Below are 27434 nucleotides of genomic sequence, written 5' to 3'. Positions count from 1 at the left end.
TTTGTCTATGCTAAATGGCCAAATAAATAATTGAATCAAATAGTGTCAAAAGAGTAAAGAAATGAGGTTTTTAGTGGTAGTTTACTGGTTTTAAGCCCTTACTACAATTAAGTAAACTTAATCAATGCTTAAACTGAACCCATCATACACTATACAAACTGTGTATGCTAACGCATTTTCCCGCCATTTTCTATAAAACAAAAACATTCATTTCTTGTAATAAAACTAAGAAGAGGTTAACTGTAAGAAAGGCTATGAGGTTTTCAGTTTTCCGTTATAAATAATAATTGTCATTTTAAGCTTGTGTATACTAAAGTTTTAGAGTTTGGAGTGGTTGATAGTAGACGTGTTGTATTAACTTTGATTTAATATCATAGTAATAATCTCTAACAGTAGCTCATGTGGTGGCTAACCTGCAATATCGAAGCCAAGACAAGGCAGAAAAAAATCCTCAACTCCCACCCCTACTCTCCTCAAAATTTCTAGCAGCATTTGGTTTGGCCTGTCTGATTGAATGTGAGATTTTAAATTGAGGATTAAAAGTGCAGTTAAATCGAATTAATAAACTTAGTTTTGTATTTGGTGTTGGTGTAACGAATCACGAACTGTCTCTGAACTCTAGTTCTAACCAAGACTTCATTACACCGAGTGTAAGTTTTACAAAACATATTCGTATATTACCCGCAATCAACCCCTATTGAAATATATATATGAGTTGCTGTAGTGTAGAATACAAGAGCAAACTCTCCTACAGTCGATTCAATTTTTTAATTTGTCTGTTCTGAAGCTATAATAATTCATTTTGAAGTTTAGTGCTCTAACTCCTTATATGCATAATACCAGTAGGATCAATACACTGCAGGTATCTGCTTGCACTTCAAAGGTTGGCTAGAGGAGTCAAACCTGTAGGTTAAAACTAAAACTACTGAGCTATAATCATTCGCATGCTAGTGCTTGCATTCATTCACTAATTAATTTGAAATTAACTTAAACCATCATTAAACTTTGTTGCCATAAAGCCAAGCAGCATCAAAGTGGCCTAGGCTTATGTTAGGCCTAATTTATTGTGATGTGAGCAGAGAAACCTATCATCAGTTAAACCTAATTGATCAGTAAAAGAGTTTCCATAGGACTAAGACAGGATTGAGAAAGGCAGAGGATAAGCGTCCGGTAACTGGACATGGATTAGGCGTCCGGCAGTTACTGTCATAAACTAACCTAACTAACCAAACTTGCTGATGATGAAAAAATCGAATGAAGGTTAAATTCTGTTCATAAAATAAAATTACAAATGCCTCAAATTCTAACAAAAGATGTAAGTTACAGTTACCGGTAAGAAGAAATGGCATTATAAGCAAAATCTTTGACAAAAAGTTAGTGTCACCGATGGGATTCGATCTAGATACCTCTTGTATATTAGCCGAGTACTCTATCCACTACAACTTGAACACCGATGGCTGTTCATCGTATCGTTGTGGTAATGGTGTTACGGGCCTCCACGACCTGGTGATGTCACCGCCGGTCGCCTAACCTGCGTTCGGTTACCAGACGCTTATCCTCTGCGACTGAGAAAACCCTGTTAGGCTAGGCCTAATTGATGTTTTTTAAAATGTAGGTTAGGCCTATGATTTTGTAAATAGAGCCCTTTAAACCAGGCTATAATGTTGTGCTAGAATAATTTAAATCCATTGGAACAGTTTTTATCTGGAAAGCAGTAACCTATTCAAAAGAAAATCAGGCGTCAAAGCTTAAATATCTGTTTTATCCTGTGTATTTGTTCAACCACCACACATGTTTTGAAAATCCCATTTTAGGGTTAAAATGTGGTGCATGGAACCATTGCTAACCAGCCTAGCAGCACTGCTGCTCTGTCAGTTCAGGCTGCAACATGTCCTGCCAAGAACTGTACAAAGTGCTCATAAGTTAGAGTACCAAAGTTATTGCCTATGATAATATAGCTTATATCTGGATTTTTTTGGGTGATCTAACCGTAACTTAAACTTAATAAGGTATTTTTAAAGTCTTTCATATGTTACCACCTAGGATAGGTAAACTTACAATCTATAACTAAGATAACGGTAGGCCTTGGAGGTTGGAGGGTGTACAATTCACAAGTTTTGTTAAGTTAGTTGTTCTTAATTCTTTTAACTTATAATTCAGATTTCACTATCATTCAGCCTCCTACGATTTGGATTTTGTAGGATATGCCCTACAAAATTTAATAATTAATAATCCTACCTACATAATGAATCAGGATCTTTTAAGCTACCCATTGTACCCACTGACTTATAGCCAGTGTTTCAACACGACCAGGCATGGGCGCCCACAAAAAATCAGAAATAAATTTAATACTTACCCAAAATGTTCTGTAATCACTTTTATTAATCAAAAGTGAATTATAGAAATTTATCAAAGTACTTTTCATAATGGTCATTTCTGAAAAAAATGTTTTAAATCAAATAAGTAGGCCTACTTGACTCATAGATGTACCATTCAAATACCGGTACTTAAAAAAAAAACACTATTCAGAAAACAAAACATTAACTTTCTTTGTTCTTAGGCTTAAGTCAACTGTAAATTTCTTTTTCTTTTTAATTGCTTGGCTTGTGAATTTTACCATATAAATTACACATAACAACTTAACTTCAAATAGCTTATTAATTTAAATGTTGGCATGAAGAACGATGACTTACCCTCCTTATGATGCACAATATACTTTTTTTTGTTGGTCGTTGGTTCTATGTTTTACCAAATAGCGTAAACATGTGTTTTAAAACACTATATTTTCAGAAATCTTCTCGGGGAAGGCCCCAGACCCCCCAGATGGTCGTTATATATATAAATAATTGAAAACATTATAAAAACATTAGTACCCTTTTACATTCATTTTTAATTAATAAGCGACATGTTTCGACACTTAGGTCATAGTCATGTTTACATTTACAAATACAATAACCTACAATAAATAAATATATAAACTTATTATATATATATATATATAAACTTATTATATATATATATAAACTTATTATATATATATATATATATAAACTTATTATATATATATAAACTTATTATATATATAAACTTATTATATATATATATATATATTGCACCAACCTGTTCCAAATCCACGCCCATGCGACCAGAACTTAAGTAAAATCTCGCTTACCGGGTCAAGCAAACCTGATTCATTACACCTTAACCCTAGGAGTGGCGAGACAAATTTTCAGTAGGCTTATATGCTTTTTGAAGTGGCACGCTTATTTTGGTGAATTTGTAAGGGGATTTTTCAAAAATCTGTATACAATTGGTAGGCCTAAGTAGAGATAAACTATTAAATCGTACGACACATTCATTTTGTTCGTAATAGTCAGTAGAATTCAAAAATGGCAATAAAAACCAATTTTAGGAAGGAGTTTTAGAAAAATGTAGGCTAAACAAACCACAAATATTTATATAGGCCTATTTTAAAATTTTATTTTAAAAGCAAAAACTTGTCACATGTAATATAAATTTATTGCATGTGTTTAATCCAAAAAAATGCAAATTGTACAGTTAATTCATTTCTCTACATAGATGTACACAAAAGAATTATTTTTTAAGATTTACTAGCAATAATACGTAATAATTGGAAAACGTCAATTTCTACAACTACACTTTGATAGATCCAAAAATGCCCTCTAATAATAAATCAATATCATAAATCCATAAATTTTTTGAAGCCAATAATATTATTTTAAATAAGAATATTTATCTAAATAAGATAAGTAATAGAATAGTTTGTTTTCACATGAGCAAAAATGTAAACAAAACATTTGATCAGCTGTCACACAAATTCACTGACTTTTTATCCTGTTTTGGATCACACATGTGTAAATAATATGTAATAATATGTATGTAATATGTATTTATGCAAAATAATGAATAAATATTACACCTAATGGGTCATTCCGTATGAAATCAACCAATAAAAAATTCTTTTCAACCTGACCATCTTGGATTTTGAGTCCTGAATCCAAATGTTTTTTTTTTAAATCTATGTTCATAGTTTTAAAGATATAAATATTTCAATATGGTAATATTTTTATGTTAAATTATTAGGCCTATGTATTAATTATTAATATTAATATTATTATTATTATTATTATTTTTATGTTTAAAATGTCAAAATGGAACAACATGCAGCACATAAGGAAACACTAAACTAAAACGCACATTACACCATAAAATTACGGATAAAACTCACACTTCAGGAAGTTATCAGGCAAAAATCACGACAACGCCGCCATTTTAGGTTAGACTTTTATTAGAATTTTACGTTAATTGACAAATTTTTTTGACTGCCACTTCAGCAACACAGTTTGTGATCGATATTTTTAGTCGATTCACCACTCATAAGGTTAATTCAATAAAAAATCCAGTTTTATCCCTTCATGAAATTTCCTGTTCTGTCTTGAGTAAACTTTATATTGTATAATGCTTAAATAGCTCTTTAAATTTAGCCTAGCTATGATACTTTCTAGAATAGTCTGACCAATTAGTGTTTAGTTTTTATCTGAACATTTGTATAACTACAAAAATAACTAAAAAAAGGATCAGAGCCGACAATCTCATTTCATCCCACATCCCGTTTTAAACCTGATAAAGGTCTGACGTAATTGAGTTGTGGGATAAAGATTCCACGTACCTACATGGAAACATTACTGACTGGGAAATTATTTATAACATGACTATGGGAACCCATAACGATTTTCACTACTGTTCAGAGAAAAAAGTTATCTGCTTACAAAAATTAAGTGAACTAGCCCAAGTTATGAATAAGTCTTTTTGTTAAAATTCTTGTCTGCTTGCTCCATTACCTTACATTAAACTTCTAAACCGTGAGTGAACATACAAAAACTAAGTTAAATAGTTATGATGTTCAACTCTTCAAAGAGATAAAGAAGAAACGTCAAATCGTTTATTTCAAGGCATTTGGAATTCAAAGATTACAGTACCAAACGTCAAAGATATGCAACTCTGTTTTTTTAGCTAAAAAAATTTAAAGCTAGTGAGTGAACCAAAGGTTCCTTTTCATTTCCCTACACTCTTGCGATATATTAGCACTTTTTAACAAATGGGCTACTGCTAAGGGTATTTATGTAGATATAAACTTTTAGAGGTGATAAATGCTTTACTTCTGGACTCTGAGGTTTTTTAACACTTATATGACTTCACCATAATTAACATGATTTGTTTGTTTTTCTAATAATCGATATTGCTTGTTATGTGCAGGATTGATTTCAAAGAAGATAGCCATGAGTAATCCAGTGAAGAAAGTTCCGATTCACCTACAGGTAAACCTTTTGCCCAGATTCTTGTAAAGGCTGTGACCATTTTAATATATTTTGATTTTAAAAATTAGAAATGTTGTATGCCTTACTTTTATTTTCAATAAACAATTTGTTTGGTAGATTGTTAACTGTCCTAAAAATTTTATTTTCCTGCAGTTACCTGACAAAGCGGGCTTCATAGCACCGATTTTAGCACGCAAAGTAGCTAATTGCTGCATTTCCTTTTTTGCCGCACTCCAGTATTCCAGCCAAACAACACTAAAGAATCTGCTTTTATTAGGAACGTAATATGTGTAAGCTTGAAAATAAGTTGGCAACACCTAAAGATACAACGACTACAATCAGCTAGTGCAGCGTTCCCAATTTCGTTCAGCGCTTGGATTTAACCTAACCTAAAAACGTGCTTTATAGTGTTTGAAAGACTGATTATTTGTATGCGTTATAGTAGGCCCCTAACTGTAGGAAAAGTATAATGTACAACGCGAGCACATTGATTACTAAGCTCTAGTTTTCCTATTGGATAGGCCTACCTTAATCTACAGGCCAACCTTGTAGTGAAATTGTAAAGCTTAGTTTACAGTTTTTTTAACGAAGAATATGATAGATTTTCTATTTTAAGGATGGTTTTCCCATTACACAGTGCTTATTTAAGTCATATTTTTCAGAGTGCTCAAAATAGGCTTCTTATCAAAAATGGAAAAATTGTGAATGCTGATGAAATAATCGATAACGATGTTTACATTGAAGATGGTGTCATCAAGTAAGTATGGCATGGATAATTAAATGTTTCTTCGTGGTGTTTATGTAAAAAAATATCTAGGAAATTTAATAATTGAATGGGAGTAAAGGGTCACTGATTTGTCTGGCGCAGACAGTTTGAAAATTAAATAACATAAGCTGTAGTTGACTTATGGTAGCCTATATTTATGTCTCAATATTATAAATTGAAACAAGAAATTATGTTTATTAAAAATAGGTATTTACCTTCGTCTACAGCTCAAACTGTTGTAACTTGAGGATTACGTTTATTAAATTATGTTTGTCAAATTACCCCTACGTGCAGCACTATACACATCAGTCCCCTTGATGACATTTTCTATAACCTTTATCTTGTGCAATTGTTATGGAATTGGATCTCATCGTTCAGTTCCAGTATTGGGGAATTTCAAGAGCACACTGAACATCTAACACTAAAGATGTTACATTAAAGTTATGAATAATTTGTTAATAAATTTCCCCCTAGTAGAAGCTATTATCGTAGATGGCAAGGTGACACCTAGACCTTTATCCTATTTACTTTTTTAATTTTTATGACCCCAAAGGAAGACAGGTTTGTATACTGTTAAGTATTTTATCCTCTGTTTAAAGATTTAGTTAGGTAGTAAAAATGTGAAACCTTTTCAGGCAAATTGGGCGCAACCTCATCATTCCTGGAGGTACCCGAACTATCGATGCCAGGGGAATGTTACTTCTACCTGGTAAGTTTTATAACTATAGTTTAAATATTGCTTTCACCACCGACCAATTTTCATCAATAAAACTCGTTTTGGAAATAGGCTACTGTACTCCAAATATGAAAGTTTTTCTGAGTTTAAAAATTAACTTTGTTTATAGCATTCATGCAGGGTCAGTTATGATTGTCGGATCTCTAGCAAATCCATCAATATTAAACTCATCTGCCTGTTATCATATGGTGATGAGTAGCGTTACAGTACACTTCACATTTGCTTACCATTTACCATTTGACATTTGGAGTCTTCATCGCAGTTCTTGAAAACCAGGGAATTGTCAATCTCCTCAATCATTCTTCCTACTTCTTGATTTGTGTGTGAACATTAATTTTATATTTATGAGGTATTGTTCGAGCTGTTTTTTTTTTTTTTTTTTTTTTTTTTTTTTTTTATATATATATATATATAGTGAGCGTATTTACATCTTTAAGTTTGTTAGGCAAGATGTTGTTAATTTGTATTCCCATATAATTAGGGGGTTTGCTGGTTTTTGTTAGTTTGTTGATTTGATTTAGATTAAAGTTTGATTTTACCCTGAGGTTGGTTGTGATCGTGACAGTTTATTCTAAGTTGAGGAGGCTTGATTTGAAAAAAAAAAAACAATGATTTCATAAAGATATAGAGATGTTAAGGTGAGGATCTGATTTTTGATGAAGAGAGGTTTACAATGTTCTTCTGGCTCAACTTGTTCCAGGATTCTTATCACTTTTTTCTGTAGAACTAGTATTTTGTTCAGATCGGTTTCATTGGCAGAGTCCCATGCAATTATGCCATATCTGATATGTGAGGAGAAGAGAGCATGGTACGCGGTTTTGCAGATCTCTTTGTTTGAGATTTTCCTGATTTTCCTCACGGCATATACAACTTGGGATAGTTTAGATTTTCTAGATGGTTGTGCCATGTCAGTCAGTTGTCCAACGTGATTCCCATAAATTTAGCGTTTTGTTTATTATTTTCTTCTACCAGTGATGAGTGGCGAGTCAGTGATAAGACAATGCAGGAACTGGTTTCGGCCCAGTTGACCTACCGTCTCTGGTGCTTGTTTTATCAATGTTTTATCTATTTTACGTAACACTTCAAATGTGATTGGATATCCCTATGGCTTGCCCAAGTATTAATAGTAGTTTATTTAAACAAATGCGTAAATATAGCCTTTACGACACTGGGAGAAAAAACTTCTACGAAAGTCGTAAAGTCTAATTACGCGAGTTGCTTACGCTACTTTGTCTACGACCGTTTTTTCATTACGCTTGTAAAACTTCATTACCTATACAATTGCTGTTACTTTTTTGGCAATAGGTATTGCTAGCAGCATTCTTACCATAAGTACTTTCAGATACAAGCAGACACATATAACATATTGATACTTTTTACAACACTGAATTTCTTGAAACACTTCATCTTGTGTATTGCCTTCCGGATTACTTCATGAATTCGAATTGTATACAAGAGGTTAAGTTACCTTGATTCTGTCCAAGTAATCCTTAAGTTAAGGAATACTTGGACAGAATCAAGGTAACTTAACCTCTTGTATACAAGTCTTGAAACACTTAATTTACGAAGTACGTTAATCCCATACATTATTGTTACTATCAGTGAAGGATAATCAATAAAAAAATTGCAAACCGTTTAATTTAAACCTTTACTTCTATGTCGTCTATTTCACTTTAACTATATTAATTATATTTTCAAAATTCTTCAATAAACCTTCCTGCAAACTTTTGGGTTAGCGAATAATTTATTTTTAGGTTAAAGAAAGAACTTGTGGTTTGGAAGTCAAGAGATCAACAACAAAAATTGCTTGTTACCAGCTGATAAACTGGTAATTGAAGCGTTAAAATTTTACATCTGTTCTCTCAATCCTTGAATCCCATTTATCCGTTACTTAACATACTAGTGCCGTAAAGTAAGTAAACAATGCAGTGAAGTGAACCTTTTCAAAAAAAAAAAATTGAATTTAAAAGGCTGGCTTTTTAGATTGTTACATAACTGTTTTGTCATCAGGTGGTATTGATCCCCACACACATCTTGAGTTAGAACTAATGGGGGCGACGTCTGTCGATGACTTCTACCAAGGCACCAAAGCTGCAATTGCTGGAGGAACCACGATGATAAGTAAGTGGCCAAACAATTACCAACTATAGGCCTAAGGCTATACATTTTCCATTCTAAGAATATTAGGGTAATAATCGTTTAACAAAATCCACAAATATTTTTAACTTTGTCTTGTTGTGTCAGTTATGACATTTATTTTGATGCTCTGTAACAAAGATTGCTATAAGGGAGATAAGTTGGAATGCTAAGTTTTTATGACATTCATTGCAGCATAAAATGAAATGTAGTATTTTAGTTGTCCATGGAATCAGAGGTGTACCACTAATGAGCATTAAACAAAATTATAACCCTTAAAACCCTTAAATTGATAAAACCCCTATTTTAATGTTTGTTTCCTTATGCCCCTCACAGAACTATCAATATACTTAGGCCTACAAGAAGGGTTTTTCTCTGTAAACCCCTTTTCCAGCCGTCCTACTTAACCAATTTTTACGATTGAGGTGTGATTTTAAAGCTTATGATTTAGCTGAGTGACAAATGGTAACTAAAATGGCAATTTCCTTTAGGCTTTGCCTCCCTATTGTTCACTTTCAAAGATTTAATGGTGCTGACCAACTTTCAATGTGGCACCTCATTAATCCATTGCAATGGAAATTCATGACTCACTATTATAACAACGTAAATAATTTTCTTACTACAAATATTTTTACTCAGAGGTGAATTCGCCTGAACAACAAACCATATGACACAATCAGAAAGGAATATGGTATTCCAATATCACTCTTTTGTCATTCATTGTAAATATATGTTCAATCTATGTTTAATTTATGTTCAATATTGTAGCTATGTTCAATTTTCGTAGTTGACTTTGCACTTCCACAAAGAGGGGAGTCTCTTGTTGAAACATACAACAACTATAGACAAAAAGCCGATGAAAAGGTTTGCTGCGACTACGCTCTACATGTTGGGGTCACATGGTGGTCTGAGCAGGTTAGTAATAAAACAACAAACAATCTTAAAAACCCTCAGAATACCCATCAAGATGATGTTGAGTTCAGTTTAAATCTGGTCAGCTGATCTCAATTTGCTTTTTCTGACTTAGTCCTAAAATGTGTTTTAGCACATACTTTTTCTTCGGTGAACACAAGAAAACTTTAGTTTGTCGAGCTTGAAATTGTCTGAATATTCCCTATATGGGAAATTTGATTATTTTTGCATAAGAACTAACTTAAAACTATTTAACATATAAAATTTTTAATCAAAACATACAACAAATTGAACTATTAGCATAGAATAGCCATTACTTTTACAATGAATAAAAGTCTGTTATTCTGACAGAAACATGCCATTATTTACATAGCAATACTAGAGGATATTTCTAGAATTGAATGAAATAACATATTTTTTTTTTTTACATGCTGTATTGTTTACAATTATTGCTCAATAAAATCCAGAATAATTTGAAAAAAATCTGATTGGGTTGAAAATAAGTTGAAATTAAATTAGCACAGTGTGTTAGTTCTCATGATTCTAAGAAGTAGCAAATTAGCTTATGATCAAATATCAATAACTAAAAAAAAAAACATGGCTTATAAAGTGATGTACTCATTTTAAAGTTACTTTAATTAAGGCCTATTTAGGCAAAACCTATAGTTTTTTTTTATTTAAAATATACATATTCATGTTAAGAGAAAAAAAACAATGGTTTTATTATCATACATAATTTAAAAAATAAAATGGCTCAGTTCAAAATTTAAATAGTCTTTCCGATAATTGTTTTATAATATGTGTGCACTTAGGAGGGAGGGACGGAAGGAAGTGAACTAAGGTCAAAGACATTGTGTGTCGTCACACCTCGTTGGTATTCATACCTGTCGCCTTTGAATGGTTGTGTACTCATGACCTTCACAATGGTTGGATTGATCGTTGTGTTTCATTCATTATTCTTTTCTTACAAGACCCTATTTTTTTCTAAAGATCCCATTTATTATTTTTATATAAGAGAATTCTTAATAAATATTTGGTATTTTTTTATTATTTGAGTTTTAGATTCTTGTGTTTTTAATATTAGTTTATATTCAGTAGTGGTGACTCAATCAAATTAAAAACTGAAATGAAATGTGTTAGTTGTCTTTTGCATTTTTACAAATTATTGACAATGTCATAAAACAGCTAAAGTTATACCATAGTCACTTAATGAACACAATATAGCTAACGACACACAAAGAGACATGTTACAATACATATTTTAAATATTACAACCAAATAATCTTGTTGTTAAGAAAAATTCAACGCATTTGGAATAATGGAAGTGATTAAACCCCATAACCAACTAAATCTAACAGTAATTTGGCCAATTTGCTAACTGACACAATTAGCCTATTACAAAAAAAAAAAAAAAAACACAGGTTGTTTATAAAATGATGGTGCAGAAAAAAAAGTTTAATTTTCTGGTTACTGTACCTTGATTAAAAAAGCTAATAATGCAAACAATTGGAAGAGCAGGTTTACAAGTTTAGTAAACCTCCCTAACCAACACATCATTCACAGGACAATCTTTTCTTCTGGCTATTATTTATTTGTAAAAAAATGTCGGCGGCCTCTTTTAACTTTGAATTTGCCTGTCCACTTGAGCCTGGGCATAAAATTTAAAAAGCAAAGCAAGGGGTGAACCAGTAGGCTATAGTAAAAACAATGCTGATAAACATTAGTGGTTGTAGCGGGACTCAAACCCACGACATCACTGCCATGGTATTTGTACCGACTGACCCACCGATTCACCAAATCGATGTAAATCTATTAACCTACGACTATTTTTTAAATTAGCCTTTTAAATTCAATTTTTAGTATCTAACTAATTCACTTTACCACATTGTTTTCTTTACTGCACTAGTGTAGGCCTAGTAAAGTAACGGACCAATGAGGTTTAAGGATTGAAAGAAAAGAATTTAAAAAATGGTAATGCTTCGAAAGCAACTTATCAGCTGGTAACCACCAATTCAGTTGTTGATCTGTCGACTTCTGCCGGAAACCCACACATTCTTTCCTCACACAAGGAAAATTAATCTAAAACATAATATGTGTGCAAAAATTTTTATTGACTATCCTTCCAAATAAAAAAAGATTGTAGCCTACGTAAAGTAGTATAAGCATCTCACATAATTATCCTTTTCAACACTCGTGGAAGTTTGTAAGGCACTATAAAGCTCACGCCTTAAATTTCTACGTAAAGAACACTATATTTACGCAATAATTTGCTTAAACTACTATTACATTTGAGTCTCAAATTCTATGTTTGAGTATTAATCTTTGTGAATCCTATAGTTATCCAATTTATACTTTTGGATATGTCATTTTAAATCTCGTGTGATTCAATTTTAGTATTTGTGTAAGATTTTCTCTATCATGTTGATTACTTATAGGTGAGCAAGGAAATGGAGGAGATAGTGAAGAACGGAGTGAACTCATTCAAGGTGTTCATGGCATATAAGGACATCTACATGCTGAAGGACTCAGAGCTGTACGAGGTGTTTGCCCGGGTGAAAGAGCTGGGCGGAGTAGCGATGGTACATGCTGAGAACGGTGATATTGTCGCTCAGGTGAGAATCATAGACTTATAAACTTACGAGAACAGATTTACCCTAACCAAGAGCCAGCTGCTTGTATCAGGCGGGTACAGTAAAAATAAACCTTTTTGTTTGTCTTTCTTTAGGGATTGCAAACATTAAGGATACTTCTGTAGGCCAGTTGACCTCTGATTATAAAGAACAGACGGTGCCTTTTTGATCCAAACAATTTAATTTCTACTGGCTCTATATAATTTAAGGAAAGCAAGCAGCGAAAGTCACAAAATCCACTCATACTCTTTGATTAGCAGAAGTTATTATTAAGGACCTCAGAATGCAACAAGTCAAGCTTTCAAATAGCGTCCAATTGGTTAAAACCACTTGGATCATCAAAAAATTACTGTTTTCTATTTTGGTATTATTTTTAAAAGAACAATTGACTACCCAATTGCTAAATAAGGAAACTTGTTTGTAGAGGTAATCAGATAATTAAAAACACAGCATTATCCTCGTTCACAGCCAATGTAAGCCACGAACTTGAATAACTTGAAAACTTGAACTGAAATTGATAAATCCTCAAATATATTTCAGAACACCAAGAGGTTGTTAGAGAAAGGCGTAACTGGACCTGAGGGTCATGAACTTTCCCGTCCTGAAGACGTAGAAGCTGAAGCCACCAACCGCGCTGCGATGATTGCTAATCAGGTATGAACAATCACGAGAAGATTAATTAGTAGCATTTAGGACTATTAGTGTCATTGACGAATAACATTTTGTTTTTGACTGTGTTATCTCAAAATTCAGTTAAGGTATCATGTTCTATGGTTAGACATTAGACGGTTTATAAAGCCTTTATATCCTTCAAAAATGTATAAATTAAAAATAAATTAGGAAAAAGTACCTAACTTTTTTTAGCATTTAATCCTCTGCAATGCAGATAGGCCTAATTGAATTTGGAATATACTTAAAGAATTCTCAGACCTGAAGATACAGCTGTACACGAGAGTTAATAAGCTAAATCAACCTATTTTTGATTTGAACATTAATAGTCGAGGAGTACATAAGGCCTTATAAGTTAAGCAAATTATCTGAGGTTTTTGGTAATCCAAAAATCTTCTGATCCCATAAGTCAGCTTATAAAGTTTTACTGTATCTAAATCTTGTCACCAGGCTGAAATATATAGTTCACCTTAAGGTCTTAAAGTGGAATAAAATAAATATGAGCTTGTATCGAAAAGCGTAAGTTTTGTCTTACCAAAGTTACATTTTATTCACTATTGTTTTATCCTCATGTAAATATAGATGAGATGGTTTTTTGCAGGTGGGATGTCCGTTGTATGTCGTGCATGTGATGAGTGAGTCTGCTGCGTCCACTGTTGCGAAGCTGCGAGAAGGCAGGGAAACACTGCTGTTTGGAGAGACGCTGGCTGCTGCGCTGGGAACTACTCAGCCAGAGCCGGGATGTTGCTGGGAACATGCAGCAGCTCATGTGCTCAGTCCTCCTCTGCGACCCAAGAAGTCTACCCCTGAGACTCTTATGAAGTTTTTGGCTGAGTAAGTTGGTCCCGCAAGTAGGAGAAATTAAGTCAAACAGCTACTGTAACACTGTAAAAATACACTGATATGATTATCCCCTCAATAATTTAACCCCCCCCCCCCCAATGGGAGTAATCTACGTTAATTTGCCAAAGTCACGCAGCAGAAATATAGCAAGTTTTTTTAAAGAGGTTGGTGGCCTCTTTTAACCTTGCATTTGCCCGTCCACATATGCTATGGGTCTGTGTGTGGAACGTATCCAGCAAAGCAAGGGGTGAGCCGGTACAGTAAAAGGATGAACTGTACTGATACAAAGTAGTGGCAGTTACCAGGATTCGAACCCATGACATCACTGGCTTGGGCCTGAAGTCCGTCTATTTGGTGAGTCGGTGGTTCAGTCGGTAGCACTGAGCCACCGAGACTCAACGAATAGAGTCCCTTAAGTAAATAAGTCATCCACAATTCACTACCCAAACCCACCTTTTCTCCTTGTGATTCCCCCTCCCCCCACCCATTATGAACAACAGATCCTTGCTCTTATAATTATTTATATTATGACCTTTAATGCAAATTTTTATAAAACATGGAAATGAAAATCAAGTAATTTTCTTATAATAATCTTTATTCAGCTCAAATTCCAAACATACCGCCCTAGCATAATGTTCTGCTTAGAACAATTGTATGATCCTCGAACAAAAAAAATGAGAACAAGAAACATTCTTACAGTTTCAAATGCAGGAATGCTCCTTAAAACAAATTATGATCTTTCTCATTTTGCATAATAATTTTAACCTGTACTCAAAGTGCATATCTGATATAGCTCAAGTTTTCATTGTTCATTTGTCCATTTCTTACATTTGAAGGTAAATTCCAGAAAAATTTAATGTGTAATCTGTGGGCAAAATATCTCTGCTGCATTTTGCACACTGGTTACAAAAATAACGATTGTTTTATTTTCAGCGATGGTTTACAACTGACTGGTAGTGACAACTGCACTTTTTCAACAGAGCAGAAGAAACTTGGTCTTGGGGACTTCTCAAAGATCCCCAACGGTGTTAATGGGGTTGAGGACCGCATGTCTGTGGTATGTGAAGGATTGTGTTAACAAACATAAACATTTCTGTTGAGCTCTGCAGAACATTTGATTTATTCAAGAGTGTTTATACACACAACAGTTTATTCAAAATTAAGCAGATTTAGTCCAAACAAAGAGTTACTTAAGAGTAATGAAATAAAAATGAAAAAAGAGTAGGCCTACTGTACATACCAGATTTTTGGGTCGCCGGAATTCTACCCCCATGAAAAAACGCCTACGTCATTTTGACGTCACAGGTCTGGGGGTAGATTTCTGGCCGCAAACTTTTAGGACGGATAAATTATTATTATTTTCAATCAACTCACATTTCATGGTTTTTTTACAGTTGTAATTAATGAAAATACCAATAAAACTGACACCGGAAATCTACCCCCAGTGATCAAATCAGGAACGTCCGACCCCGGAAATCTACCCCGGTGGTCGGCTACGTTACGTACTGGCCAAGATTCATTGTTGTTGATTTTATTTATTGGTAACCTAACCTAACCCAAACTAATACTGGATATAAGGTAATGATTAACCGAAGAGCCGTTCATTTACGTAAACCAATTTAATCAACTACAACAATGCCCTTTGTAATGGATGAGCCAGGTTTTTTCTGTCAAGCTATAATCATATCCATCAGGGTTTGAAAAATATCTATCTCTAGATATTGTCAAACGATTAACAAACAAGGATCACAAAACACAATATGAAAACACATTACACGACAACAAAAACTAGGACTAGATTTAGTTCTGCAAATTGGTCAATGGGAAGAATCCGTGAAATTCGGTAACAGTGAATTCATGCTGACATATAAAGCCTTAACCTATCATTGGAAGAATATTTTTAGGAAAAAAAGTATAGTCTACAAACAGTTTTAGAGTGGGTTGTTGTTGTCAAAAGCCCATAAATTATTGTACAGGGTGACTAAGTCAGGACGACTTTATAACTTTAAAACAAAAAGATATATCTCAACCAAATTTGGCATAACATTACTGGTAGTAGTAAGCTACTTTTTTGTGTAGAATGGTGATGGGATGTCACCTATGGGGGAGATGGCCCATAGGGAATAAGTTGACAATCTTAAAGGTAAGCATAGGTTGATATGTACATAAAATTAAAGGTCCTGTTAAACTAAAAACAATGCTGCAAACAGGACCTCAAATGAACAATCGAGCCAAAAATGACAGCAGCTGTCCAAAGATTCATTGAATTTACAATGGTATTATAAGCTACCTCCTCAGGGGAACGCCCAGGAGCTCACCAGGAGACGGAAGAAAATCATAAACGTAAGCTTAGGTCGATATGCATATCAAATTGAAGGCCTTTTTTGTAGAATACAATGCCACAAATTTAAGCTTAAAAAAAAAAACTGAGTAAAAAAATGGCAGCCACTTAAAAATTCAAAATCTCAGATTCAACAGGGTTGCCACCAGCCATGAAAACCTTGAAAAGCGTGAATTATGCGTGAATTTAGGTGACCATGAAAAAGTGCGTGAATTATGCGTGAATTTCGTCATTGGACCATGAATTCTCAAAATCATTATTAACAATTCAGCCAAAACCCCTAAATGTGCTGAATCAAATACTCCGTATTAAAAATTAAAACCATTCTCGAAATGAACACCGAGATAAAACGTCAAAGTGGGAGTGTCGAGATAAAAAGTTTTGTTGCCATGCCACGAACAGAAACGATTGCGTAGTTTATTCAAGGTCAAATCCGATCGTAACCGACGTCTGCCGAGTAGTCTAGAGATGGGAATTATCGTTGTTTTCCGGCAACGGTTATAACGATAACGCACTGCCCAATAACGTGTTGCGGCAACCTGTTATTTCAATAACGATTGCCAACTCGTTAACTCGTTGCCGCTATAAACCGTATCAGATGTTTCAATTTTTTAAATAATTACATCGTATTATCACACACAAGATTTTTATTAATATCCTTTTTCATCTGTGATTTTACTTTTTTTAGACTGGATAAATTATATTAACCCATTCACTTATGATTTTTTTTTTACCCGCCTAGGCCAAAACAAACGAATTTGTTGTGGCTAGTTTCATTCATTTCTGATTTAATTTTTTTTCAGGCAACATTTACTATTTATATGCAAGATATTATTATTTTCTTATTCAAAATTAAATGTAGATTCAAAATATATAAATATTTCCCAAAAAAATATAACTATAATTTTTTATTATACCATATAAAAATAAAATAAAAAAATAAAAAAATTAAAAAAAACTTTTTTATTGGTAATTTTTAGCTACATAGGGCTCATATATGTTTTGGAACTAGTCTATAATACTGTATGACACTTATAAAAACTCACCAAATGTCAAGCAAAGTTCATTTTGGTGTGGTATGCCTTGAAACACTCTGGCATGTGAAGTGCGACAAGGCAGAGCTCACACTCCCATCGGCTGTCACTGCGCTTTCCCTGGGCACTACACACCTTACATCTTCTTGAAGGTGTTTGTTTGACTTCATTTGGAGGAATAGGCCTAGGAAAATGTCCCCAAGTTGCTGCCTGGAGCCTCAGAGGTGTTTCTGAGTTGGATGATCGTCCTCTTCGATTGTACGGTGGCAGTTGTCGCGACTCAAACATTTGCTTGACAAACCTCTCCTTGAACTCACTGAACCCCAATTTTTTTCTGGTTAATTTTTTGAACACTACATAAGAGTTAAAAAGGCCAATGTCCATTATGTAAAAGAAGATCTTCTTGTATCCCTTAGCATACCTCCTCATACTAGGAAACGACGCTAATTGCTGATCCTCGCGGTCAATTCCACCCATTGAACGATTATAGTAGATCACTGGTTCTGGCTTTGTTATAATTTCTTGGGTAACTCTGTCTTTCTTGCCAGTTGATCTTTTGTCAGCTTTTTGATGAAAGGTAGACAAAATGCAAACTTGCTTCTTGTCCTGCCACCTTACTGCTAACATATCGTGGCTATAGGCTGTCTCGTAGTCGCCCAACTTAAGTTTACCCTCTTTGAAGCTCTCTGGCATGTTTGATCTCCACCAGTTAGCTGTTCCAATTACATTGAAACCTATTTGCTTAAGTCTATAGAAGAGAAGAGGTGAGGAGTACCAATTATCAATTGTCAGAGTATGTCCTTTTCCTGCCAAATCTTTTGTCATTTCAACGACTATCGCCTCACTCGTTAACAGCTTTTCCTCCTGTGTAGAATCCCCACTTCCTTCTTCAACCGGTACATTTTCTTTGACTTCAGCTCCAGTATAGATCTTAAATTTAGAACAATAACCACTTCCAGATTCACAACACTTGTAAAACTTTATGCCAAATCTGGCTCTCTTCTTGGGATTAAATTGGACATAGCCCAACCTCCCTCGGAACTTCATAAGACTCTCATCGACAGCTATGTTTTCATCAGGTATGTACAGATGGGAAAACTTCCTGTTCATGTACTCAATAACGTACCTTAACTTCCACAGTTTATCATTCACAGGTTTCCTATTATTGTCTGTAAGGTGGAAAAATGTGGACAGTAGCAAAAAACGGCGGAATGGCATCACTTTACGAAAAAAAGGGGTCTCAGTTACAGCATTAGGCGACCAGTATGATTGTATGGTTCTTTTTTTTACAAGCGACATAAGGACACACAGTGTATAAAAACAAGCCATCTCATCTGCAGTTGTGTCAAACCATTCTGAGTATATAGTTTTTCCTACCCCGCCTGCTTCGTTCTTTTTCTTAATTGTTTCTTTGGCATAATTATTAGTCTCTGTTGCAACATGTTGCCAAAAGTCATTATCAAGAAACGCATTGAAAACATCTAATTCAGAGGGAGCTGAGCCTAAACTTCTAGCCAAACTTGCTCTAACACCAGGACAACCAGTAAAAGGGATTTTATTTATTATATTACTTTCTATGGTACTGGTCCACTGCCAACCCTCCTTTTTCTTCTTTTTTGGTGGAGCTGTATCGTTACTAGTTTGAGTTTTGGACCTTTTAGTAGGCTTAGATGGTTGTGAAATAGCTTTTTTTCCTATAGGCCTACCTCTTCCTCTAGACCTGCCCCTAACAGGTTTACTTTTAGGCCTAGGGTCAGGAAAGCTAGGGTCGTCAGCTTCCTCACTCGGTGTAGGTGAGAGGGCAGGCACGATTGAAGATGCAAGCTGGTCAAATAATTCAGGCCTAATAGGCAAATCTAAATCAGATTGGACATTTGGAGGGGTCATAGGCCTATGCCTGCCACTATCTATATCATTTATAGGCCTAGAGTCAGGGAAACCAGGGTCGTCAGCTTCCTCACTCGGTGTAGGCGAGAGAGAAGGCGCGCTCATACTACCGCGGTATAACCGATCAAGAAACTGGACTGATTTAGGCAATTCTTCATCACTTGATGGAGAAGATACATGCTGATCAAATATTTCAGGCCTACTAGACAAATCTGAATTATATTGGACAGTAAGGGCATCTGGAGGGGTCATAGGCCTAGCATAGCTGCAAGAAGGCTGTTCAAGCAACAACTGGTCACTTTCTAATGGCCTAGGCCTAACACAATTAGTATTATGTTCTGGGGAAACTGTGGTCTCATAATCAATAGGCGTATTAGACTTATTACTCACTTGAATTCTGCTCCCTTCCAAATCATCATCATCACTCCAACCACTCTCCTCAAACAAGTCACAATCACTGTCACTGTCACAATCCCCTATAAGTTTTATGATGTCACTTTCATCTAACTCTTTTCCACATTCATCCACGAATACCAAGTTATTTTGAAGACTCATCGTATTATACAAAAGCTTTTCAATTGAATAATATAGTAAAACAAGATACTGTAGCTCAATCTTTATCACGACGAAGTGAAACACGACATGATAGGCCTAATAACTCAGTCATTATAACGACAAAAAAGTAAAATACTGATAAAAACTTACACTAAGTAAATTCTATAACTTATTTTATAAGATAACTACACTTTTCAATAAAATAATAAAGTAAAACAAGGCTCTAACACAATGTTTACATCGTCGAAGTAAACACAACAACGTATCAGCTGTGAAACCAGAGTAGACGTCGTCAGCTGCTAAGTTGCACCATTTCAACTTTAGTTTTTTTGCCGATTGGACTGGACTGAGATGACGAAAATATAACCAAAAGAAAGCCTGGAAATCATAGAACAAGAAGCATATGCGATCTATTGGATTTCTGGGGAACTAACTCGGCACAAACAGGTTTTAATAGCGGACGGCGATTCGCCGTCGCTTCACACAATGGCTAACGGGAGCGCGACGGCGGATCGCCGTCGTTGTAAGCAAAGGGGTTAAATTCTTATTTTTAACTCTAAAATAAACGCATGAAATGTGTTTTATTTGATAGTAGCACACAAAACTATATATTGTCGATAAATTAATGTACAATTCTGAACTAGGCAACACTCTTTTATGGTGAAATTGTGCGTGCATATACCCCATGAATTTTTCAAAACTACCAATGAAAACCTTGAATTATGCATGAATTTTTTTATCTCACTTTGGTGGCAACCCTGTTCAAGAAATCTTTGAATGGCTGCCATTGTTGACTCGGTTGTCTATTTGAGGTCTGGTTTGCAGCAATGTTTTTAGTTCAACAAGACCTTTAAATTTATGCACATATCAGCATATATGCTTACCTATAAGATTTTCAACTTACTCCCTGTGGGCCGTCCCCTATACGTGACATCTGATAACCATGTACACAGAAAAGTAGCTTACTATTACCAGTAATGACATGCCAAATTTGGTTGTGATATCTCTTTTTGTTTTAAAGTTATAAAGTCGTCCTAAGACTTAATTGTCAACATGTATATTTCCCCTACAATTAATTGTGTTATTTTTGCCCCATTTCACTGTAAATATGTTTGTGTATAGTTTCAATAAACAACTTTTCACTATATTTTTTAATTTGTCACTCACTGTCTTGAGTACTTCACACAATATCTGATTACAGGTGTGGGAAAAAGGAGTCGAGACAGGAATTATTGATCCTTGTCGCTTTGTAGCAATCACTAGCACCAACGCTGCCAAGATTTTTAACATTTATCCGAGAAAGGTTTGTATAGTTGTAATTTATATTTTATTTCGTTTATCCTCAGACCTAATCATCAGTTTAAATATAAGATCTTTAAGCTTTGTTTTAACTACAAAACTATATGATTGCAAGTGGCGCTAGGTGACCAACAGCATAAGCCAACTAAAGGTACAGTGTGTATTTGTCCCTGAACTTTTAAGTTTTTAAGGTAAGCAAGCAGAATCTTTTCCACAAAACCCTTTAAAGTTATAATTAAATTAAACGTCCAACATAACCTATAACTCATATAAACCTATTTCACAAAAAGACTTCTGTTAATGAAACATATATAACTAACACATTTTTGCACTCAATATGTAGTGATTATTCTGTAAATAATATATAACTCCCAATCAGTTATTAAATTCAAATTACCCTTTTACAACCTCCTCAAAAGACTTTTTTGCTTATTACTATTCTTTGCCATGTAATTCATTTATACAATGCAAAGCCAATAAAGAGTGTATAACTGTACCACAGGAATATAAATATACACCATCATATTATAAACCAAACAACCTTTTTTCAGGGTTGCATAGCTGTTGGATCTGATGCCGACATTGTTGTATGGAACCGCCACAAAACAAGGGTGATTTCTGCCAAAACTCACCATCAAGCATTGGACACTAATATTTTTGAGGTATGATACATCCTAGGTTACAAATCACTACTGATGTGTCGGTACCAAATTTCAAAGTCTTTGCCGGGAGAACCACCATGGATCTTGAGCTGAACAACCAAGTTGCAGTTTTACAGCCTAAGTGTATACCTTGGCAACTGTTCGCAAAGTTGCGTGTTTATACAAAAGAAATATATGATGGCACACAAGGCAGATTAGTGAGACTTCAGTCTACTTACATCTAAGCTCACACCGGACTAATCAGCTGAAGGGAGAGGGTTTTTTACACCAGTAGAGTGACAGCGGCTCTTGTTAATGAGAGATTGTAGACCAACACTAACTCATGATATTTTTCTGTATCCACAGGGCATGGAGGTCCATGGAGTGCCTGAATATGTGATTGTCAATGGTCGAGTGTGTGTGGACGAGGGAGATCTTAAAGCAGTCCAAGGTTATGGCCGTTTTGTCCCGACAAATGTTTTTCCTCCCATGATCTATGTTGAAGAAGCTGCTGCCGCTGCGGCCGCCGCTGTTAAGGTTAGTTTTTATTGCTATTTTGACGTTTCATTACTACAATTCTTATCACTCAACAGTATATGATTTTTTATTATACATGCTATTAGTTTTTAAGAGATGTTGTGGAGTTTGTAGGAGATAGTAAACAACATTTAAACAATGCCTGACCTTACGTAGTGCTGTGGTCGCTCTCCGGATGTGAGTGTAGATGACTTCATTCTCACAAGTATTGAAATTTCAGGCAGAGATGGAGAACCACGCTGTGACAGAGAATGGCCGTAGTTCCCGAGCCAGTGTCAACGGAGACTCGGCCAGTGTCCGTGGTCGCTCTCCGGCTATGAGCTGTTCTGCATCTGTGTTTGGGGATGACAATCCAGCTCCGTTCCACTCTGGCAAGGGTATGAGGCAGGAAGGCCAGCGCAATCTGCAAGATTCCACATTTTCTATATCGGGTAAATGTCAAAAGTATTGTAGTCTTCCAAGACACAACTCTTCATGAGGTTGTGTTGGTTGATAGGGAGAATCAAATCTTTTGTAGAGAGGAAAAAAATGTTTCTTTAAGTCAGAAGTTCAAAGTGAAAGAGTCTTCATATTGCTGGGAGAAAGGAGTGTTACATTCTGCTAAGATGTCAATATTCAAAATTCATTGTGTTCAAAATTTGAATTCAAATATATTTATTTATAATGTAATAGAAGCATGGCCTCACCAAGTTAACAAAAATTATGGACATGGCCCAATTATTCCCTAATTTAAATTTTTAAATACTATTTTGAAGTTTAGAAAGGAATACAAATTATATATTCCCTAGTTCTAAGGTAATTTGTGAGCCAAACATGCTATTTTTGCACAATGGCTTGGCAGTCTGTCATTGGCTGCTTTGATTTCAAACACAATCATCGCTACTAATTGATTTTTGTTACAATTTGCTGTTGGAAGCAAGTTTATGTGCCCAAGTTTTATGCAGAGTGTCTAATATTTTTATTCATGAATCTAATATGTCTTATCCTTCAAGCTTCATCTCATCAGGAACCAATATACCTAATTAAATAACATAATGCATAATACCTAATGGTGAAGATTTGTGACATGTGGAGTAATTGCTCGACTTTAGGCAGGATACTCTTCTTCACTTTTCTAAAGTTAATTTGAATTTGAAGATAGGTAGGAGGGGGTTTTCCTATTTCAGGCCAAAAGTATTCAACAACCTCCTCTTTCCGATGAAAAATAAAGGCATTTTGATCGACTGATCGATTTTTGTATGGACGGCAATGCTTCAATTACAAACAATTAAAATATCTTGCCTGAAGCTTTATCTAAAACCTTGTCAACTATTAATTTTGATTTCAGCGGAGCTAGATGACTCAGGCCGCCGATCCTGTATCCGAGTGAAAAACCCACCAGGGGGTATGTCGTCCGGGGGTTTCTGGTAAATGACCCTCCACACTTCACATCACATTTCATATCTATATACTGTACTCTGCTTGACACCGCATAGTTAACATCATTTTCTTTCAATCGCAGTTTAGTGAACTAGGTATGATGTAATGCCAAAGTAATCTAATATTTTGAACTGTAACAAGGGTTGACAAGGGTCTTTCCCGCATTTTATACCCGTTGATTTGTTGACAATTTTGTTTCTTTGTTAATGTATCGATAAGTCGTTATTAACTCGTATTTGATATGTGTTAAGCTTGCTTTTACGTGATAACTGTTATAAGAGCACTGGTTTATCAGACTTCATGTTAATTTGCACAATTCTGAACCATTTCTGTATGATTTTACACCAACGTGAACTATTTTCTTAAACAATTCATATTAATAATATTAGTATGTATGTATATTATACATTACTTGGTTTTGCCACTTTGAACTATAAACTCCTTTTTAATGTTTCCAACCCTCCAATTGCCATATAAAACAAATTAATTTATTTTGAGGATATCTCAACCTCAAAAACAATAAAATAAACTAATGTACAATTGAGAGACATTTTATACATAAAAAAGATTACACTTTCCCAATAACAGATTTGTATACATTTTTTATGCATTGGTTTTTCATACATTCACATTTTATTTCTTTTAAATTTTACCAATAGAGAATTTTAAACAAATGGTTCAGCATTGTTTCATTACTGCTAAAAACCTTAGTGTATCCCTCGCCTAGGAACAAGTTACTCATGAACATTTAACACTGCCATTTTAATGTTGTTTGCAGTAGTTTAAATATTTAATGACTTACTTAAAATTGAAATACTTATCATCTTTGTATTATGTCCACAGATCTATTGATCTTTTAAAACAGTATTTACAACAAATGTTGGTATATCAATGAGTTAAATAGCTCTAGATTTGTAAATTTAAGTTATATTTGAGTCAATTGTCTTCCATAACCTGGCCAAGACAATATGTTATTTTAAAGTTAAATTTTACGAAGGCGCACATTAAAACTCTTTATGAAATAAATAATTTAAAACAAAAAAAACAATGTCTGTTCTAAAAAGCAATGCCTGCAAAAAGCAAAATAACCTGTAACCTGTTGCAAATAAAAGCTTAAAAATGGGAGAAGTATTGTTTTTAGTAATTATTCTTTCAAATAGTGCAATGTTAATTGCAGTATGAAAAAAGTGCATTATGTTATCTTGTAAATCTGTGTTTAAAATTTGTATTTTACAAAACAATAAATATATAAATTAAATCTTACTGTTAATTGTTAGCATTATGAATATTGTTGCTTTCTTAGATGTCTAAATAAAAACTTGTTGTGGAATACGTTAGTGTTCCTTAACATTTTGTGCTGCCATTACTAGGTGTGCTCTGCTTTCTTATGCTTCATTGTATAATCTTTAACAATTAAAGTTGCTATTTTAAAAGTAACAAATAGCATCAGCCTTAAAAGAAACAGTTTACAGATTTGATTTATGTAATAAATACTCGTATTACAGGGTGTCTATAGGTCAGCAAAGTCATTAGAAGTCAAACTTGTTTTAGGATGAGTTTTATCCAACCCTCTTTACTAAAGTAAAGAATAGTATATTTGATTACCATTACTAAAAGTGGCTTTTTTGCAATTTGTGAGATTTTCCAGCTTGTCTCGTACAAACAAAGGAGCAGTGCCGGAAAAGCACTATTGGTTCAAGTCATGAACAAAACGTTTCATCACAACACAAAAATTAGGTAATACTTGTTTCTTTTTGCATTCAAATTGTTGACAAAAATCATATAATTGTAATTGTTAATATGCTTAGAATTGAACATACACTTTATTTGATTTGAAGTGGGCAAACAAAAAGGTTATTAGGATCAAGGGAAAATGGTGACAAATTTTTGTTTATCAACAATCTCTCTCTCTTCATTCATGCATATTTCTCAAAACAAGCCCAGCTGTGTCACTTTTCAATAATAAACCAAACAATTTAAATTAAACTATAAATTGTATAGTTGTTTAAAGCAACCCCCTTTGATCGTTAAAATTTTATTTGAGTTCATAATAAAAATATACAAGTATTATTTGCCTATTTAAGTTTTCTTATTTCACACACTAGTGGAAAAATCGTCCAAACCAATGAATCCCGATTTTTCGTCCCTTAGCTGGTAGATACCCTGTTTTAACATACCTTTTGCTAAAATGCTTTTTATACTATAGCTTGCGTAATTTACAATATAATATCATGTTAAACATTAATTTGCAATAAATTAACATAATTTTACTAATATTTATCAAAGTACAAAAAAAAATCTCGATGACCAAAAATGATATAGCTCAATTTTTGTTTGATCAAATTCTAGTCAATGAAGCAATGGTTGTTTTTTTCAGCACATTGGCAGCGTTTACTTAGTATTGTTATGATTCATGGGTTGTTTAATTTGTATCATTTAACAATAAGTGGTTAAATAATTCATTAAAGGCTATAGAAGTTGTTTTGATGCTGTATCATATTGTGCGTAATCACATACATTTGGTTGGAATTGTACATTATTCTTAAACAATCAAGTATTAAGGAAATTTGTTGATAAGCTAAACAAAAACAAAATTTTTCTGTAAAACCCGTTATGGATTATTTTTAGTAACTAGTTTTTGGTTATGTCATTTTCATTTATTGTATCGTATTATTTATTCCATTTCTAAACTCATTTACATTTAGCTTGTTTTTAAGGTAGTAAATCGTGAGTAAACTTGTAGAACCAAAGAAATGGGTTACCAATGAGCACAAACTTCAAAACTTCTAGTTCTAGTCACTTTTGTCTTACACTTCTTATTTATACATTGAAGTTTTGTTGAAATGCTAGTTAGACCCATTCGATACTAACACAGAAACATAAAATAGTAGGCAACACTTGTATACAATAAAAAAATACCTTTTATGGTTTGTCTTTGATCAAAATCTTAGCCCTTTTTTTCTTTAAAATATTAAAACACTCTTGTATTGTAAAACATTAAATTAAGTTAGGTCGGAAATGAACAATGCTTTATTTAAACTACCGGTGTTGTAGTTGATAACTAATATTCAATGTGTCGGATTCATGAATAGCAATATGGTGGTATACATCACACATATTTCGTTTTTACCTCTTTGTAACAATAATGTTGATTTATGATTTTGTAGCTTAGAGTTGGCGTGAAATGTTTTGTGATACTACACTAAGACTTGTGAAACATCTATGTTGGTCGCTTGTTTGGTGTTTGTCAGTTCAGTATATTTTATATTCCATTTATCGGATCGTTTCAAGTTATACGTTACTTGTTTGACAAAGAATACTGTTAAGATTATATTTAGTTAAGAGTACAAAATTTATAAAAATAATAGTTATGATAAGTTATTGTTTGGCACGAGTATGTGGGTCGCACGATGCGTTGGTAAGCTGCAGTAATGTTAGATATTTGTTATGTAAGTTTGATTTACCACCTTATATCGATGGAGCGCTTATTTTGAGGTTGAGGATTGTGACTTGTAACTCGATGTTATTTTATTATTTGATATACAAGTTAATGTGGGAGGCTTTGGCCTTCGAGTAGTTAGCCAGATGTTTACTGTACTCTATTTATATTTATTACCTCTTTTGAATAAAAAAGCGAACTAAGTTACTGTGTTATATTGAATTGAAATACATTTCTAATCAATGTCAAAA

The 27434-nt window shown here is 33.9% G+C and overlaps 1 protein-coding gene across 1 annotated transcript; it reads left to right on the top strand.

Annotated features, from left to right (window-relative positions):
- The first annotated feature begins 469 nt into the window (after nucleotides 1-469).
- On the top strand, nucleotides 470-27434 carry LOC128997813 (dihydropyrimidinase-like). The gene is made up of 15 exons (XM_054423551.1): nucleotides 470-650; nucleotides 5278-5339; nucleotides 6002-6096; nucleotides 6741-6814; nucleotides 8852-8962; nucleotides 9765-9892; nucleotides 12325-12501; nucleotides 13060-13173; nucleotides 13790-14022; nucleotides 14965-15088; nucleotides 21050-21151; nucleotides 21699-21809; nucleotides 22155-22325; nucleotides 22546-22756; nucleotides 23653-27434. Exons 2-15 carry the CDS (start codon nucleotides 5301-5303, stop codon nucleotides 23733-23735), a joined length of 1773 nt encoding a protein of 590 aa, XP_054279526.1. The 5' UTR covers nucleotides 470-650; nucleotides 5278-5300; the 3' UTR covers nucleotides 23736-27434.

This window comes from Macrosteles quadrilineatus, unplaced genomic scaffold (assembly GCF_028750875.1).
Source record: "Macrosteles quadrilineatus isolate MER2022 unplaced genomic scaffold, UCM_ALF_1.0 Scaffold_7__1_contigs__length_78375512, whole genome shotgun sequence".
Taxonomy (NCBI): Eukaryota; Metazoa; Arthropoda; class Insecta; order Hemiptera; family Cicadellidae; genus Macrosteles; species Macrosteles quadrilineatus.
The sequence above is the reverse complement of the archived record's forward strand: the minus strand, read 5'-3'. Positions and strand labels throughout refer to the sequence as shown.